Consider the following 20,061-nt stretch of genomic DNA (forward strand, 5'->3'; position numbering starts at 1 on the left):
TGTCTGGAGATGTCACCATCTGTAGTGACACATACCCTACATTTTATGACCCTAACCTAGCAATTTTTATTTCTGTTCCTATTTCCTTGCACGTTTGCCAATGAAGCACTGTTCCCATGCATTTCGAAGCAACAAGAAATAGAAACAAGGGATTCTGTGAAAGATGTATACAAGGGGAAAGACAGAGAGAACACCACCAGAGAGAAGCAGAATTTCCCAAGTTTTCTCTTAAGGTTATCATTACCTAGAACACCAATTGAAGTCCTTCATGCTTCATGACACAGACCAACCAGTGGCATTCCTTGCTTTGGAAGAAATGCCTTTGTCATTGGGACATCAGCACCCACTGTAGCTGCTTTTACTCTGACATTGAAGCATATGTTGTGGCTGCTGGAGCAAAGTCAACAACCGCTGGCTCCTAAATGGCAACATCTTCTTCTACCTTGTCTGCTTACAATCAAGTATCTCCATTATCTGGGTATTCCTGGCTCTGGCAGGACAGGCCAAAATAAAAATAAAAATAAATAAATAAATAAATAAAACACTAAAAACTTTCCCCTTTATTAATGAAGCATCCCCAAACTTCTTAAAGAGTAAATCCTCTCTTTGAACAAAGATGACAGCTCCTTGAAGCTACTCAATAACTTTTCATTGTGGCTCTAAGACACTTAATTTTCCCCAAACCTAGACTCTAAATCAATCGTGTTATATATTAGAAACATCAACCAACTTAATCAGAACCAAGTTAGAATACATTCTTTGCACATTTTCCCCCCAGCAAGTGCTGTCACAGCTAAGACAATAACATTGTTTAATTTGCCAATAATTTATACAGCAAAACCACTAAAATGTGCTTAATCCTTGAAGAGATTCAGTTGCTTGAGTCCAGATTTCAAAGAAAAGCATGCAAATGCGGCAATAAAATGCATTCCGTTTAATCAACTGAACACATAACAGACTGATTCACATTGTTTTATGGCATCAAATAACAGTTTCTGATGTGATTCCATGTGGGAGAAATGGGGGAGGTTTCTGCAAGTATATTTTGGCAGGGTACTAGAAGAGGTCCCAGACAGCTGATTTCTTAATGAAGTGTTAAAGGTTTCCAAAATTTAATTCTCATAGGAAAATAAAAACTTCCCCTCCCTACTATGTCTTTAACAGAAACAAAAGACCACAAAAATCAGCTAAGTATGCCAGTTTAAACTCACCTAATTGCCAGACAATGCAATTTCCTTATTTTAAAGCAAATACGGTATGTGCTTGTATCCCACTATGTCAGTACTGCACCAGATAAGCTGTTAGGTTGCCAGGAAAAAAATTGAACAATATCAGGACAAACCATTTGGAAGCAGAGCTGAGAAGGGTCATCCAGCAAAGTCCATCGGAGCTGACAGAAATTGCCACTTTTTATTTCAAACAGAAAATAAAAGGGAAAGGGAAGGGAACCAAACAAACCCTCTGTGATTTTAAGTAAAATGAAATATAATTCAGAATAATTAAAGCATTTTTACAGTACAGAGATATGAAGGAAGAAATGTTATTCTAGAGAATGAACTGCAATGTGTCTGTGAAAACATATGGAGAGAGAAGGGGGAAAAATTAAAAGAGATGTAGACACATTCAGTTTGGTGGCAGCAAAAAGCTCTAGCCACCACTGCAGACTGGCAATGTTCAGAAAAGGCTGTAGTTCCACCAAAACACCTCAAGTCCAAAATTTCAAATATATTTTCACTTTATTTTATGAATGCCCATCAGATATATATCTTTGATGCTACAGCACACTGGTTGAATAAAAATCAACGACATAAAAACCCTCTTCATAAAAGATCCAAGAAGTGAAGTCCCACAGCCATAACCATTTACTCTGTGAGCATATCATCTCTGACAACCATATATAAATGACATCATGACGACAAACACAATGTACAATAATAAGTGTGCAATGATACAAAATATACAAAAAGGAATGTGTATTTAATATACATTCAACAATACCCCATAAAAATCTTTCTTGGGAAAGTGAAGTGCCTTTTCAAGAACAACAAAAAATGTACACCACTTCTGTAAAGATGCCTGAAGTATCTTCCATCAAAAGAGTAAAGCCTGTGTTTTGTGATGGGAGATATAAAGAAGATGAGCTGAATTTTCCCTAAATAAACAAACAAACAAAAATCTAAGCTTCATAATTTTTTCGTCCACATCTGTAGTATAATAAAATATTCGGAGTGCAGAAAATTCAGTTTAATTTAAATTTTACTTAATAGGGCCTTCTTTTATAGATAGATGTAGCTCAGTCATATAAAACCAAAAAAAAATCTCTATTCTTTATTGTAAAAAGACCATTACTGACCATGTGTCTCTTCTGGCTTTGATGCATTCCACAATTCACATAATTTTACAGGAATGGAAATGTGAGTCTGACCGGAGGTCAGCATAAGTTGGTTCCTCATTTTCTCCTGGCTCTATACAAGTCTTGTATGTTTTTTCCTTAATATTTTTTTGCCTAAGTTTCAGATTCCTTTGAGTCTGACTTCAATAGGAATTTCAGGAAATGATTAGGGTGGGCGTTATGAAGATCTCATACTTACAATGTGGCTGACTTTATGAAGTCCACCTAGCCTCCAGTTTTCAGGGCCATGTTTTGTGCCCTTATTTCCAAGCAGGTGCTTGCATTGACAGCAGAAAGCATTTAGATGCTGAGCTGCACAAGTGCACAAGCCATGCTCAGCTCCCCTGGGATCCACCTTCATTCCTTGCCTAGGTCCAGAAACAGAGGTGGCTGAGTATTTCTAATAAGCCCCTCAGCAGATAAAGCTGGTCTCTGATCTCCAAAAGTAGAGATTCTTGCCTTACTTCCAGAGTTCAGCCTTTGCTGGCTTGCAGCCTAGGGAAAGGTGGCATATTGGCAGCCCAAGGGAGGGGAGTGAAACTGCCACCCACCTCTCTTGAAAGGACAAGCCTCCACAGAGAGCAATGAGTGCCACTTCCACTGTAGATATCATTTTCCTTGTCTTTATAGAGACTAAGCTTTCTATTGCCTGTAAACTCAAGGGCTCAGATCTGCAATTCATACAACAGCAGTTAACACATTTATATTCATTAGCATCAGGTTTTACCCCAGTCCTGATTGCCATGAGTTAGGCGTCAGAATGGGTTCAATTTGCAGGTGCAAAACCATGCCTCTTGTATCAGAGGCCAATGCAGACCATCGAGCCCTTCAAAACATTACAATCAAAAGCATTCTCCAGAGTTCAACACTCACCTGAGGCTCATTCCCAGTACCATTCACAATTTTCGTTTCAAGAAAGACTCACAGTTATGCTACTAAAGGACAATACACAACATTTGCAGGAGGTTTCAAGCCTCTCTGAAAATCATTCTTATGAATATGTGGAGAAGGAGTGATAGGAAATGAAAGGTACCTATAAATCATATGGCATGCCTGAGCAATGCCCAGGTGAATGCAAAAAATCATGTTATTTGCAGTATGTATATCTCTTCCTGAGTTGAATTTCATTCCCAGTATGGAATCCAAGCATCTGCTTTCGTTTTTGGCAAGGTACTCAATTGCGTGATAAGGCAATCCAATTTTCTGGTTTGCTTTCTGTCTTCTTTCTTCCTAAATGGCTGAGCGTTTCTCACCGAGATCAACACTACAATGTGTGCCAGAATATGCTTAAAATATGGTCCTGTAAAAATAGAAATCAGGTTTGTTTCTTTGAAGGCAGCATTAATAATTATTCATATATTCTGGGATCTTGAAGATTTCAGCTGAACAGATTCAAAGTGATCGTCTTTTTCCTGCAATGGAAAAAAGAGGTTCCAGTCAATTGGGATTCCTCAAATTCACTCCACCACTTGTTACAGACACTTCTCTTAATATCTCCAGAGCAGCTTTTGCCAAAGACTTCACTTCACAGTAACTAAGAGTACAGTTTGACCTTTTCATTATTGTTTAATAAAACTACTCATTATGAAAATGAAATAATGCAAAATTGTCAAAATTCTGTAAAGAAGAAAGACAAGAAAAAAGCCAAGAAGAGAAAGAGAAAATTTATCATGGTACTTACTTTAGAGGGTGCAGGGAAGGTTTGCATTACATACTCATAGTATACAACAGATAGCCAGAGCTGGGGATTTGCAATATAAGCATATGTATTCTTATAATTACTTAGTAATTTGTTCACTACATTGAAGAAAATATTTAGAGCAAAGCCTGTGAATGTGAACACCACTGCCCCACTCCTGGATGGCCATCCTTACTCCTCCTCTGGGAGACCTCCAGGATAAAAAGTCTACAAATCCTCTGGGTCTAAAAATCAGGGCTGGAAAGTTGACTTTGCCTTCTGTTTTTCCTGCTGAGTGACAGGCCAGTCCATCTGCCCAGCAGGTATCAGGGCATGAAGTGTGGACACGTGCATTACTGTGTGTGTGAACAACCCAACAGCCCACACAGGAGCTATCAAAGAACCCTAACAAAACTACTCACTAGGAAGTGCTGGCTCTTGCTTCATGTACCCACCATTTATACTTGTTTATGTACGCAAACATTCTGGAAATGATATTAAACTAAGCTCACGATCTAGTCTTTAAAGCAGTCTCCATCAGAGATCAGGACAGCCTGGTGCAGATGTGAGAATAAGCAGGGAAGAAAATTGTCCTATGCATGCCTACAGCAGAGAATATATTCCTTCTTCTGAAGGACCTGGGATTGTTATGCTGGAGACAACAGATGGAACACAATAGTTTCCAACCTGGAGCAGTTCCATAATTCTTTAATTTCTATATTCTCATTAACAATAATAGTTGTTTATTTCTATATTACAGGCCTAGACCTGAATTCCTTGGGTACTCAAAGCCATTAATAGCTGAAATGTTTTTCTTCAAAGAAATGCCATTGCCTGAAGCTCAAACATATAGTTAGGATGCTTCAAATTTTTCTTTATCTCTCAGTTTACATTTCTCCTCTTTTTCTCCCCTGTTTTCCTCTACGTATTTTTTCTATATTTTACATGCAAATACAGCAGGAGATGAATTTCCTCAGCTTTTGCACAAATGAAAAATGATGCCTATAACATTTGTTTTGGAGAAATATATATTAAATTCCAGTTATCTGCAGGGATAGAGGACATGGATTTCAGTAAGCTAATGAGGTACTGTAAGCTGAGTTTGCCAGCTATGATTATCTAGCAGGAAAAAAGGAACCAGCTTAGAAATATTTGACAGGCTGGTTTACAAAGGAGAGAATACTCAGGGAGCCTGCTACAATGGATACAGGAACTTTAAAAAACTCTTTTTGAGTCCAAATAGGCATTCAAGTGGTCTGAATGCTAAAGTACTAAAGCTTACTTTAAAGAAAAAAAGAAAAAAAAAAAAAAAAAACACTTCTCCCATGCTATCATCTCTATACTTATAATCAGGCAGAAGCCAGTGGTTGGTGCTGCAAATGGAGTCAGCAAAGCTTTTACAGTTATCAGGCGTACAGCAAAACAGGACCCTCACCAGCAGCACTGGTCATTACGCTCAGCCACAGCCAGGCAAGCCATTTCATGCACACAAAAAAATATCAGTGTTTCAAAGTCATTCCCTTCCTGTAGGATTCAAAATGGAATCAACTTCCATTTTTGCTACAGCTTCACAAAATTTGCTGTGATTTCATTTTATTTACATTTTCAATATTCTTAGCATTAAATTTCTGCCCCTTTCCACAAAAAAAAAAAAAAAAAAAAAAAAAAAAAAAAAAAAAGATATTGATTTTGCCAGACAAATATTCAGGCTGGGAGCAAGAGGAAGTTCTGCAAATTAGCTGTGTAACTGTACCATCTCCTAGGAGAGAGATCTGGGGAACAGGTAGCATGGAAAGAGGAAAGCAATCCAACAAAAAATGTAAGAGAACAAAGAGAAGGGAAAAGTAAGGGAAAATAAAAGAGACACAAAGGTTTTGTTAAATGGTACTCATTCACAGAAAGGAAGTAATGAACACTCAAAATTCTCAAAATTCAAACAAAAAAGTGACTTTTCAAAATATTTCATTATTATTAGTGAAGGAACCTTCTTATTTTGAAACAACAATCTTCAGCAAAACTGTTTGAAAGAGAAAATGTCAATAACCTTTATCCTGGTCATAATAGATGCCCCAGCTCGACTGCCTTAAGGACAATAACAGCTTTCCCATTGACTGCAAGGCATTTGGAATAAAGACCAAAGTGCTTGTGGGATCTACCATGACAGTCCTCTGTTGCTCCCCTGAGGGACATTGAAAGGACATCAAAGGATTCAGACTTCTAACAACTCTACATCATGTGCTGCAGAAAAAATGCTTAGTGCTGCTGCTGCCCACTGATACAGAGGAGGTTGCTGCATTGGGTGACAGGTTTTGGCTGATGCCTCTCTTCATCTGAATTGTATAATGCTGAAAATCATGGTTCTCAAGGCAGCCATGAGGCCAGCCCAGGTGAGCGGCAGACATCTGGCTGGTCGTTATATTCCCAATATCAATTTTCTTTATCTATAATGGCTGTGTTTTCCTCAGTGGAGGAATCCAGTAGGAATCAAGGAAGCAGGGTTCCCTCCACCACTGACTGCTCTTCTGGGGCATGGCCCATACAGAAAAGAATGCTGTGGAAAGCTCTCTGCAGAAGAGGGAGCGTTTCCTCAATGCCCCACAGCATTTATCATTATTTCTTCTGTGGATCTCAGCCGGTCAGCTACAGACTGGGTGACGTGTGTGTGGGAGGCTGCACAACGCACCGTGCAAATTAGCATTGCAGCCTCATCACATCCAGTAATAAATAATGGTAATAATTATTTTTAGTATTAATAGTAGTAATTACTACTTACCTTCGTTGCCAAGGATTTGAGCTTCCCCAGCAGTGACTGCTTATTTGAATATACTATTTCTTCTTCATTATCTTCTCCTTCCATTATAGCACAACTGTCAGCAGCTGGCAGCTCACACTCTTTTGAGTTCGCTGTCATCACTAATTTGGAATATTTATACTCCAGCCTGAAGATATAAAGCCAGACAGGTATTGTGTTTTGTTTTTTTTTTTTTTTATGAATGTCCCATATTCAAAGTTTTTGTAATTTAGATTATCTGCAGGCCTTCCAGATAGTTACTTCTGAGGTAATTACTATGAATTGGATATATTTCAACCATTAAAAATGCATAACCAGAAGAGTATTAACAATACATTCAGTACCTGCTCTCCAGGTTAGCTCTCTAACTTTAGAAGTCTCTAGAAAAAAATCCATATTTAAAAAAAAGAAAGAAAAAACCACAAGAGTAAGTATGTCAGACTTCCCAAACTGTAGATTATACCAGAGGACTTCCTCAGGATCTTCTTCACGCCACTGTCCAAAAGGCTTTGGGGGTGAAGAAAGGTGTGTAACAGTGTGAGGTGGGGACCACAATGCTGGCACCCAGGTTTGCTGAAGCTGGATATAGAAGGGGAGGTGAAATACTGTGGAGGTGGAATCACAGTTTGAAGGTTTATGGCATGAGGTTCAAGATGCAGAGGACAAGAATGGGAAATAGACAGTAAGTTTGGTCTGAGAGACAGGCATCTTTTGGGTGTGTAACAGACATAACCTGCCCAAATAGACCTGAGAAATTTACAGTCACAAAACCTATTTCAACCCCACTGAACGGTATGAAGTAGACTGAAGAGAGATCCTTTTGGTCTTCAGACTTTGACAAAGCAGTGTTGCTTCAAGACCTGAAGTCAACCTCAAAATCTCAGTGGCTAAAAAGTCAGTTCCTATTGGGAAATCTTCCCATAACAAATTATCGTATATTCCTTGCTAGCATTTTTGACAGCCATTGTTGGCAGAAGAAATCTCATCTTGGTGGATTAAATGATCCAACACAGCATTTTTCATCAACATTGTCAGAAGTCCAAATCCATGAAATGTCTTTCTGTACACTACACCAAACTTACTTTGATATGCAATACAATTTGCAGTACTTACTTTTGGTTCTTCTTCCAAAAATAGCAGGTCAAGGCTATGAGCAAAACGGCTGTGAAAGCACCAACACCAGCTCCAACCTTTAGCCAAAAATCTACCGTTTCACAAGTGCTGGTTCTTTTCTCTGGCAAGGGAACCCCTTTAATGCAATGCTTTGGCTCATTCCATACATACAAGGTTTCCTTTCAAACAGAAAGCACAGAACAAAAAAAAGTAAGCTGTTTATAGGAACTATTCGGAGTTGAAGAAAACAAGCAAGTTTTAGGTTAGACGTTTTTTCAGTAAAAACAAACCAAAGCTTGTACTTCAGGTTTTCAGATTCTATGTGCAGTCATATTTGTCTGCTCTATTGTCCCCTTGACTGTGACTGCAGGTTCAGACATGGCAAAAGGGCTTCCTCTTCTTTATTGATCTTCATCTGACACAGTTTGGTTTGGACAGGGATTGTAAATAGGTTGTGCCTGCTTTGGAGATGTTTATCAACAGTTCTGAAACAGTGAAAGGACTTCCAAATATTTGACCAGAGAAGGCAATAGCAAAAAAGTTGCAAACAAAGTAGAACGAATTTCTAAACGGAAATTCTGAACCCTTCCCTAGTGTGCCCTGATGTTTATGGCTGTTTAGGGACTGAAGTCCTCTGAGTACTCCATCCTACACAAACAGCTTGCCTGCACATATGAATAAATCCAGAGTTCGGTTCCCTGCCCATACAGGCACAACCCAGCTGTCCTCCAGGAACCATTCTGCTATGGGCACAAGTCTCAACTCAGGAGCCGAGTCTCAACACAGCTCCTGACTGATATAGGGCTTGCACCTAGCCAGCTCAGAGCATAAACTGAGATTCCCTAACTCTGCCTGCACTTAATGTGTCCACTTGCACACTGAAATTCAACAGCATCCAAGTTTTACCCAAATGAACCCATGTGACTTGGAGCTGGGGATGCTGTACCTGAAATCCTTTTTTGCAGGCTCCCTCAATCTCATGGTAGTCTTGCTCCGTGCACAGAGGGCAAGCTTCTGCACTTTCCCACATGAAGTAGAAAGTGCATCCATCGCAAGTGCCAGCCGGGCATGAGCTAGGAGGACAGAGAAGTTTAATTACTACTTATGAAACATTCTGGAGTTTGCATCCCCTCTCCACATTCTGCTGCTGAAGACTGGTAGTGGTAAGTATGATAAATGGGTAAACATCCACCACATCAGCAGATGCAAAAATCTGGAGGAAGAATTTTTCCGTTCAAAAAGTGCTGTCACAAGTGAAAACAGATGTTGGACTGTCAAAGGTCTAAAGAAACAGTCCAGAGTTCCTGGCACTGAGTGCTACCTACACAATTACAATGAAGAGAAGAAAAAGCAAGCATTGGAGACCAGCAGTACTACTCCAGTGTTTCACCAGCATGCGTTAGAGCAGCGTGTGCCTCTTTCACTATTCTCCTGCACTAGGTGATTGTTCCACATGAATGCTACAAGCAGTTCCTGCTGCTGTTACAGTGATGTCTGGGTGAGGTCACCCATATGGAATGTACTTGTCCTGTCATGGTTAATTACTAGAAGGATGTTCACCAGTTAATGAAGAGGTAACATCTTCTCTTAGTCTAAGAAAGACTAATGGACCTATTATGTATTCAGCCGGCAGAACAAAGTTGTGCTGGCAATGCCAGGACTTTCACACAGCTTTTGCTCCTGACAACTGCATCAGTTCTAACAGCAGCAGTGACCAAAAATGCCTGCACAAAATTGGGTTGTGTAAATGTGAAATGTACCCATACAGAAAAATTGACTTAATTTTTTCTTAAATCGACTTTTTCCTGTGTCATCTGGAAAGCTGTTATCCTGATTTGAAGGACTGAAAATTCCACAGAGATAAAAGCTAGAAGAGAATAATTGATAACTATGCTCTCTAGACTATGGAATATTGCTTTGCTGTGTATGACAAGAGCATTGACAGACCTTTCTCCTCTTTCATCTCTTTTGTCTTATGCTGCAACTTCACATGATACTAAACAGTGTCTGGAGGATCAATGAGTTACATGCAATACTATATGACATTTATCAGGTACTTCAGTGTTTGAAAACATCTGTCCAACTTCTGAGCTAATCAAAGGGGGACTAGGAATAGAGAAGTCAATAAGAAATGAGATACAGTATATCGTATCATCTGTGTGCTGTTTCTACCTATCCTCATGCTGTTAAAAGCAAGGTAGACTACTACTCTCACCACAGGTGAATTATCTATCACAGCTCACATCATGAGCTATCTGCAACATCTCTTTCCACACAGCTTAAATTGCAGTTGGTCTGAAGGGAGGCAATAGGCACAAAGGTCCCCAGAGCAAGGCCTTCACCTATGAGAAATGAGTGACACCTCCTGGTGGGTTGATGAAGGAGACAGCACTTCTCATTGCTATTGAGTAAAGTCACTAATGAATTTTGTAAAGGTTGCCTGAGGCACTACTGGGATACAAGTACTTAAATACCTGGGCACAGAAAGTTCTCCTTGGTCCGGTTTGTTGGGGTTGCATCTCATCGTCACAACAGTTGCACGACCATTTTCACACGAGGTTGTCACTGTTGAAGACCTAATATGAAACAAGAGGAAGAATGTGCAGTCAGAAATATGTTTCCACTACAGAAAAAGTACTCTGAGATGCCACTCAGGGAGCTGCTCTGTTTGAATTCTGCTGAGCCAAGGAATAAACTTGGCCAGAAAACAGGATAGACCAATTAAAAAACAGAATTCCTGGCACTGTGTATGGTAAGTAACTTTGATGGAGGGCTTATGATGTCTCAGTGTTTGCTCAGAAACTTTAGAATCACCCTGTCCTGAAACAGCAGAAGGCAAAGAGTATTCAAAAACTGCAAGACAAACACTATAAGACAAATTAACAATATACTCAAAGTACGGTCACTACTGTGGGGTTCAGTCTGCAGAATCAGACACTGAAATTTAAATGTTTGTGCATGAAATGCTGGTATCAAAAGTGGTATAGACAATTAAAAACTATCACTGAAGCCAACACAGAGAGACAATCAGTGCAACAGAAGTAGGTATGTGCCTTAGGATAACCTGAAATGTCCCACAGCTCCAGAGACTGAACTTAGAAACTCAGTTCACATGTAGACACCAGCATGTAGACATCTTAATTGAGGTGATATTTGAGCTAGTTCTTACCCCAGTTGAGATATTCCTGATTCGGAGGAAAGTGAAGAATAGGAAAAGCATAATAACAACTGTGCAGGTTGGAACAATTCTTTTTAACGTTCGTATCATTTTTGTAATAAACTAATAAGAAATTAATGTAGAAAAAAATGGACAATGGATGTATCAAAGTCATATATGAGAACGTATAGAAAGTACAATGATATTGGAAGTGGCACTTGGATGAATCAAAGTTCTGGTATCACTGTCTGTCCACACATCAAGTGTAATTTAGATTTGAGTAAACAGTGTTTGCTGATTTCAAAAGATGTTCTTCAATGTGACAATCAATATCAGCCAGATAGTGATTAAAGTGAGAAAGGTTAAAGGTGGATTAAAGATCTTCTCTCACAGCTTTAGTTCCCTTTAAACAAATGAAAGTAGAGGTATTAATAAACAGTATTTTTTACCTACTTGTAAAAGAAATGCACATCAGGTACTTTGCTTGGAGAAGGAGGAAACAAATCTGTCTTGATACTGATATTTTCCAGTGTTGTTTCAATGGTAGCTCCTAAAATTTGAGAAAAATATAAAAATAAAAGGAACAAGCTAGGAATGGATTTCTGAGGGGTTCACGCATAATATTTTCTCAGTCTGCAAGGTATGGTTCTCACATAACAGCATTTCATGACCATTGTACATTTTCCTTTATTCTAACTGAACTTTGCAGATTTGTATGTTCCTCATACCGTCTGATTTCCTTCTACAGACAAAACAAAATAAAAAGTACTAAAAGAACACCAATGTAAATTGATTATACTCTTTTGTCTAAATTTAAGTTTACCAGAAAATACTACAGAATCATAAAATAACTCAGGTTGGGAAAGGACCCCTGGAGATCGTGTGATCCAACCAACTGCTCAAAACATATGCCTTGCTTATGATACGCATAAATATAACTCTTAACACATCATAATCATAACACCCAGAGCAATCTGTAGTATTGCAGGAAAAAAAAATGCAATGACAAAATTCAGAAGGATTATAGATTCATAGAAAAGCCTTGATGGCAAATTTTGGAACAAATGACAGGCTGATGTGTAAAATAACACAGGTCTGCATGAATTTTGGAGGAGAGTTGAGAAAGAGGAAAATTCAAGTAACCCAATTTCTCGCATATCTTTTCAATCCCATGAACCGGAGAACAGAAAATATTGGTGCTGCATTACAACATTTCAGAAAGAGGGAGATGTACAAATGGGACAGACTGCATCCTCCTGGTGAGGTGAACAATTGCTAGAACTGTAATAGAAGCAAAATGGTAGCAGCCAGCAACTGATGGGAAGATGGGCATGGCTGAAGAAAAGAGTTTTCTTCTTGTTCTTGCAACAGGTCAGGCAAACTGGATGCATTCTCTACACAAGTCAGAGCCTGTGATCATGGAAGCACAGAGATCGATGCGCCTATTAACATTCCTGAGGTGGTCATGCAGGTGAAGGATGCTTGCAGAACATCATAGCAACACAGAACAAAAATAAGCTGTGCTGCAACAGCCATCAGGAACATGCAGAGAAAGACTTCATGTTATTGTGGAGGGGCTTCCATTCTGAGAACACACACAGGAATCACTTTGATGATAATTTCTTCTCATCAAAGACATTGCATCTAACACAAAGTAACTTAAATTTGGATCTCAACCCAACAGACAGATACTCGTTACTCACTATACTGGAAGATGATAGCTCCTAGGGACCTTAATATATTCAACGGAGGCAATGAGAGAATATTCCTATTCAATATGCAGAACTGCACAGTTGGCATCCCTAAGTGCCATTTCCCAAAAATAAGAACACTAGAAGCAAAACCAAGTGTGGGAAAAAAAAAAATGTTATTCCTTGGAAGATATTAATTAGATAGCTAAAAAGCCACAATGACTCTCTCAAGAATGATGATAGTTTTGACTAAGAGTCCACCTTGGATCCAAATAGCAGTAAAGAAGCAATTTAAATAAAAACATTGGCACAAGTTTAATGGAGGGGGAATAGAGAATCAAATAAAACTCTATTTAAATCAAAAGTTATGAGTTACAGAAATATGATAATGGATGCTAAAGACTTCAGGGAAAAGCTTGTGTTTGGCAGCACTAGAAAAATTGCAAGTCTGAGGCTTTTTTAGAAATACTAGAAATAAAATATACCTTATGGATGGGAAAGGCAAACTTCAAGCACTTTAAAATGTAACCATTGTAGTAAAGAAAAAACAGCAGAAGATCTTGATATCTTTTCTCTGTATTAAGAAAAGATCAGGACTGCCTGCTTGCTTTCCAAGACATGACTGAACACCTCATTCTTCCAGCCCCCTAGCAAAAAAGGATTTTCTCATCTACTTGGGATGCACACTTATAAACTAGCAAACTCACACCTAACAGTGACCAGGCCAATGGGATTTCCCACATACAAATATTTGTCCTTAACAGAGCTTTTAACAATAGTGAAATGCCAGAAAACTGATAGAGAGGGAATATGGTGTAGAAATCTAGGGAGGACAAAACTGAACTAGATGATAAAGTGGCTAACAAATATGATGTGGCAGACTAAATGAAATGGGAAGTGGAAGATGAGTTATAGTTAATGGATTGATACATAATAAGTACCAGTCAACGTGAATTTAAGAGAACAGCTCCTGTTGAACAAATCTGATTTCATTCCTTGAGTGCTGATGAATTTGTTTTCTAAAGAAAATTATGTAAATTTATCAAGTATTTCACTAATTACAACAAGATTTTAATTAAAGAGTTAGTAGTGTAATATCAATTAAGTACACACTCTGGATTAAAAAATATTTAACTAACCAATTATGAAATTATCTGGCCATGGCAAATTGTCATCAAATATGATATGACACCAGACTTCTCTAGGCAATGACGTTGGAGTCCCAAAATGCATGATGATCATCAGTGATATACAAGTAACTATATAATCACTACTGGTAAAGTGTAGAAAAGACAAAAATTAAGAGGAACAGGAATACAATACAGAGCAACTTCATTCACTTGGTAAGCTGGTCCCACTGAAACTAAACATATCGTAATGCAGCCAGGTGCTGCAAGAGATGAAGGCCAGTCCTGAAGAAGAAAGAACATCCTTTGGATACTATAACTCTGAAAAAGATCTAGAGTGGGCAACAGAACTAAGAAGACATCATGAAATCCCATGAGTTTGGAAGGGCTCTGATATTCAATCCCTGCATGTAATGCAAACATGAAAGTGATTTTCATTCCCTTTATTGTGAATTAAATGCTGGAATAGTATTTCAATCTGATGCCACACTTTAAGAAAATAAATAACAAGTTACAGAGGCTGCAGAAAAAGACTCAGAAAAGTATTCAGATGTTTGAGAGAAATACATGATAGCAAGAGATTTGACAAACTTGGTGTGCTTCGTTTATGAGAAAAGTAGGCAAGACAGGGTGTGATGAGCAGGTGTGAAGAACCAAGTGTACAAAATATTTCTCCAGGAAGGAAAAAGTGGCTGTGAAATGGAAGAAAAATATCAAGAAACAAGTGCTGAAAACTGATGCCAAGCAAACTCAAACAGGAAACAAAGCTGCTTAAAAATAAAATGCAGAGATGCTGTTTGGCCAGTGAGGAAAAAAGAAAAAAAAAAAAAAAAAAAAAAAAGAAAATGATAAAGAAATACCTACAACTATGGAAAAGCTTTTATTTCTGGCAGTCTTAAAAGTCCAGGTTGAATGCTCTTCCAAAGATGTGCTTTTGTCAAACACGAGTTTCTGGGCTCAACGCCAGGGAGCAAGTACAAACACTCTGCCTGAAATGGATAGGTGAACAGACTAAATGATTTCATTGTCTGATCTGGCCTTAGACTCTGGGAACTTGTGAGCCAGAACAATGCAAAACATAATGGTGTGCACTGCCCCATGCTGCTCTAAGCCTCCTCTTTCCTCACCTAATTATGTCCCAGCACCATCTTCTTCTGAAATTGCCTAGTGGAGACTTGGCATGGGCAGAAACACTTGGACTAATGGGACTACTACAGTGACTGGTCTTACCCTACACAAGATGGGCAGGAAACATGAAAGAAAATGAGTTCTTTTTAGTTACATTCTCCAGATTTTTGTGCTGAAATTCTGTGCACCATGGGACCCTCAAGACGAAACTTGGGAAGAGTGATTAATACAGGCAAGGAAAACAAAGGATGAGGGTGAGCCCTTACTCTTCTGCTAGTGCCATCAGCTGAACTGAACCAGCAGTAAAAGCAATGGAATTTGTCAAGATCTGCTTCACAGTTCAGAAACAAAGTTTGACCCCGGGGCTGAATCTTGGACTGCTCCCTACTCTGCCCCCATGGTAAAGCAGCACTGCTGAGCTGAGAAAGATTTACTCTGCAGTCCTAAATGCAATCCTTTGCAGTGCAGACAACATCCATGACAAGTTTCCTCTCTAAAATACATCCACATATATTAAAGTGGGTCCAGAGGAGACCACAAAGATGATCAGAGGGCTGCAGTACCTCTCCTCTGAATACAGACTAGGAGAGCAGGAGATGTTCAACCTGAAGAAGAGAAGGCTCTGGGGAGACCTCATTGTGGCCTTTTAGTATTTAAAGGGGACTTAAAAAAAAAAAGATGGAGGGCAACTTTTTGCACAGGTTGGGACAGGACAAGGGGGGATGGTTTTAAACTAAAAGAGGGGAGATATAGATTGGATGTTAGGAGGAAATTCTTTACTCTGACGGTGGTGAGGCCCTGGCCCAGGCTGCCCAGAGGAGCTGTGGCTGCCCCATCCCTGGCAGTGCCCAAGGCCAGGCTGGATGGGGCTTGGACAGCCTGGGCTGCTGGGAGGTGCCCCTGCCCACAACAGGGGAGTTGGAACTGGATGGGCTTTAAGGTCCTTTCTCACCCAAGCCATTCTATGATTCTATAATTATCTTCTACAGGACTTCAGAATACAAACATTTGCTCCATGTCAGGTACATCCTAGACATACATCAGGTACATCTTAAACACAGGAGAAGGATGAAAGGGATGTATGTGATAGCTTTCTTTCCCACGTTTTTGGAGCCAAAATACCATAACAAACAGCGGGCTTCCCACAGAAACACACTAAGCATGTGGTCCAGGTGCACATTCAGTTTTCAGGGACTAAAAAGTCTCATTTACGGTGGTTTGGTTTTATTGTTTGTTCTGTTTTGTGATCTAAAGCATTCACTTGCAGCAACATGCAAAGGACAAAGCACATACCTAAGAACCTGTCAGCAAGGCTGTTGGACTGCAGAGCCAGGGCTGTTCGGAAACCCTTGCTGTCTGAAGGAATGATGGTGGACTGACAGACAAAAGCTCCCACGAAGTTGGAAAAATCTTCTGATTCTGCAACCATGTCCTTCAGAGTAACATCTGTGATATTGTCAGTGCAAATAGCCATCTTTTTCCCCTGCAGACAACCAGGAAAAATGGGGAAGCTGTTGGTGGCTGATAGGATGTGGAGAAGTTTGGGAGAAATTGCAAACTTCCTGATTGCAAACTGTATGAGCTTCATTCCTGTGTCTTAGAAACAACTTGATGTTTCTATCACAAGAGAAACAAATTGCAGCATTAAACTGCCACTGTGAAGGCTCCGATTAAGGCCTCGTATAGACTTGGGAACAAGATGTCACCTCTGCTATATGTCTTATCAGAAACCTGTGTACAAAGCACTTTTTTCTGTTTATCTTGACAGCACAGTGCTTGCAGAGCATAATAAAATGGCTTGGAAAAAAATTAAAAAACAAAAAAAACAAAAACAAAAAAAAAACACATATTGCCTGTAAATAATATACTGTAGAATATCTCTTTATTTGGAGTTTAAACCAGATAAAATATTCTCAAAGCATGAATACGTGAAAAACATAAACTGATACATAGCCTTCAAGGCTGCATTAATGTCACATGTCAAGACCAATGTTAGAATCTCAGAACAGCAGCAGTGAAAGACAAATCAGCAAATTCAGCAGGCCTGACCCTCCAAAATGCCAAGCAAGCAGACTTGGTGCTATGGTTGACAGTACTGTAGTAGTAGGGAAAAATGTTTTGGAAATGAAAACCAGATCCACAGGGGAGTACCTTTGTGGATCTGTTTGTCAACAACTAATTCAGGTGGGTAAATACGTATTTAAGCCCCAAAGAATGCAAAACTCTGTAAAGAAATATGACTACTGACTTGCCTGAGCTTATGCATACCCTTTGGTGTATGGAAAAAAAACTTCAGAACTTTACAGGGAAAAACATTAATGTAAATTGCACGCATTGGCTTTCATGGGGTAATACCCATCACTGCTACTGCTCCAAAACGTCAATGTATGTATGTGACAATATGCTCTGGTATCCTCCAAATCCCAGGGAAAACCCTGACTCAGGGAATCAGGCTGTAATATGCCACAGGAGAAGCAGAAACTGTTCACACTTGTGGACTAAACACATTTTTACACCACTTCAAAAGGCTGTAGACAAAGTCAGCAATGAGCACCTCGGCCACTGGCAAGCCTGACTAGGAGTGTGCAGAGAGCAGGGTGACAAGGGCTGTGCTGACAGCAACATCTCCAGCCAAGTCACAAAGAAGTAAACATATGGAAAGTAATCCTGAAAGTAACAACTGAAACACTCAGACTCTGAGGATGAACTAAAAGACTGAAGGCATGAGAACAGCCAAAAGGCAAGGATGTGACCGTGTTTTCAATTCTGAGGGTTACTTATGCCTTAAGCACTGTCATCTCCGTGCTGGCACATCACATGGCTGCTTATGGCCACCTGACTGGGGACAAGATCCAGAGGAAAGCATTTGCACAGTGATGGTGAGAGCTCAGCTGTGAGGGGAGCCCAGTTTCTGTCTCAGTGTGATCCCCCCAGCCCTCAATGCCCGCAGAGCTCACCTCATTCCCACACAAGCTGATGTTAAAGAAGTGGAAGAACTTGGTCCCACGGGAGGTGAAGCTGGGCCCGCTCATTAATGAGCCCACCTGGCTGAGGTTGCTAAAATCATAATTCAGGCTCTGGTTATCCTTGAAGTATGACACCATGCAGTCACTGAAGCAGGCAGAGTGGTCCTTCAGAGGAGGAGAGGAATACATTAAAAGAGCAGTTATGAACCAGCAGCAAACCATACAGTCAGCAATTGGGAGTTAAAACAAGGAGGCGCAGACAGGACTGCTTTCCTTGATAAGGATGGAGGGGTATTTGTCCTGTTTCTGTGATTCACCTTTCCCCTGGGAAAATTCCCATTCTTGTTTCAGTCCCTTGCAATCACATCTCAGAAGGGCTTTGAAGTTCCTAAGCCTTGACTTTCTGCTGTCCAAGAAAATGCAGTTTCTTGATTTGTTTTGTTGTGGGTGCTTTTAGGATCCCAATGTCCCAGCTTAAAACCCTGTAGATAGACCAGAACCATGGCCTCACTTACACTTGCATCTTGCAAAGGAAACCAAAAATCAGAGCTCAAGAAACGGGGACAGGATATGAACTCAGCTGGAGACAAGAAGAACATGAATGAAACCGAGCTGTTCTTCAAGCCCCTGTGCAGTTCCTTGCCAAAGGATACTGCATGTGATAAACATTTATCAAGGTTTAAGGGCAAGTTCATACAAGACAAATTTGTTACAGGTTCCTAAAGGCACAGAAACATCATGCAGCTGGGTAAGTCCCTAAGTTTAAACCAGCAAGAGTCTGAGACAGTTTTAGGTGAAAGTAATGTATATGTTTGCCCTGTTCGTACACTGTCCCAGTACAGCATTTTGAAAGCTTCTTGGACCATTTTTTTGAGCCAGTGTGGTCAATTTTATCTTATTAAGTGTACAAACCTAAATTAGACTAGGGACATATCTGGAAGAATGGACTTATTGGTTACAATCACAATCCCGTGCTAACAAAGCACATACCTGTAGGAAAGCAGTCAAACTGCCCCCCTTAGTGCTTATATTCCAACCTACCCCTCACTCTGAGACAATCACAGCTTCTGTACCTTGTTGCTCTTGCTGCCAGGCCCGCATGGGATGCAGGCCTCCCTGCCATAGACCTGGTGGATGGACAGGAAGGTGTTGGCCGGACACTCCTTGCACTGGCTGGTCTCCTTCTCGATGTAGTGTCCCGGCGGGCAGGGCACGCAGGATGAGCCCGACTGCTCGGAGACTAGCGCGCAGGCCCGGCAAGAAGAGGAGACTCCATCCACTGCGTTGGTCACCGTGATGGAGTAGATCTTTGCCATGTCGTTGATGAACTGCCTGCTCTGAAATGAGAGCCAAAGAAACCACAGTGGTTCCATCATGCCATTGCATGTGGGCATTGACTTATGCATGCAGCTGCCTTTCAGCGTGGGTGGCTTATCCACAACTGCCTCCCAAGTGATGCTATATGGTGACCCCTTACAAGAAGACTGTGAGCTTTGAGGGAAGGCAAGTGCTCTCACAATGAGTGTCCAAGGAAAGCTGTGTTTAAAGGCCTATGTATAAAGAAATACTTACATCTTGGCCCTCATTTATTCTCTGAAATGCCCAGGTAAATGTGAAGGAAGCATTTTTGGAGATGATGTGAGTGTAGGATTGTTTCTCTTTACTTCTTTCCCATGATTCCACCACATTAGTATTTTTTCGATTAATATCCTATAAAACAGAGACAGTTAAATTAAAAAGAAAAAAAGTGGGGTTATACTATACTAAACATTAGTATTTTATAATATAGTAATTAATATATATATAAAGGACTTTACAACTGCATTTAACATTTAATAAAGGAGAAAACATATTCATCCTGCTTTTCATCACTGGCAATTTTTCAGCTGAGAATAAGTGTTTATTCAAAAAGATGTTCTTATTCCCACAGCAGTTAATTTAAAGTCCTATGGCAAATTATGAACATTATGAGGACAGATTCAGCACAATGGTTCTTTCAGATTTCAAATTCTGTTTAT

General features: G+C 39.9%; 1 protein-coding gene across 4 annotated transcripts in view; it reads right to left on the reverse strand.

Annotated features, from left to right (window-relative positions):
* Positions 1-1,717: 1,717 nt before the first annotated feature.
* The window catches only part of ELAPOR2 (endosome-lysosome associated apoptosis and autophagy regulator family member 2), a 101,603-nt gene continuing 83,259 nt past the window's right edge, over positions 1,718-20,061 (reverse strand). For all 4 annotated transcript variants that reach the window (XM_084497915.1, XM_084497917.1, XM_084497916.1 and 1 more), the window contains 10 exons: positions 19,616-19,753; positions 19,117-19,380; positions 18,035-18,208; positions 16,371-16,560; positions 11,585-11,681; positions 10,449-10,550; positions 8,921-9,047; positions 7,975-8,153; positions 6,844-7,009; positions 1,718-3,804 (listed from right to left, as the gene is read on the reverse strand). In XM_084497915.1, the coding sequence (XP_084354041.1) occupies positions 3,745-3,804; positions 6,844-7,009; positions 7,975-8,153; positions 8,921-9,047; positions 10,449-10,550; positions 11,585-11,681; positions 16,371-16,560; positions 18,035-18,208; positions 19,117-19,380; positions 19,616-19,753 (1,497 nt within the window). In that variant the 3' untranslated portion in view covers positions 1,718-3,744. The remainder of the gene's footprint in view (positions 3,805-6,843; positions 7,010-7,974; positions 8,154-8,920; positions 9,048-10,448; positions 10,551-11,584; positions 11,682-16,370; positions 16,561-18,034; positions 18,209-19,116; positions 19,381-19,615; positions 19,754-20,061) is intronic.

This window comes from Aythya ferina (genome assembly GCF_964211825.1).
Source record: "Aythya ferina genome assembly, chromosome: 1".
Taxonomy (NCBI): domain Eukaryota; kingdom Metazoa; phylum Chordata; class Aves; order Anseriformes; family Anatidae; genus Aythya; species Aythya ferina.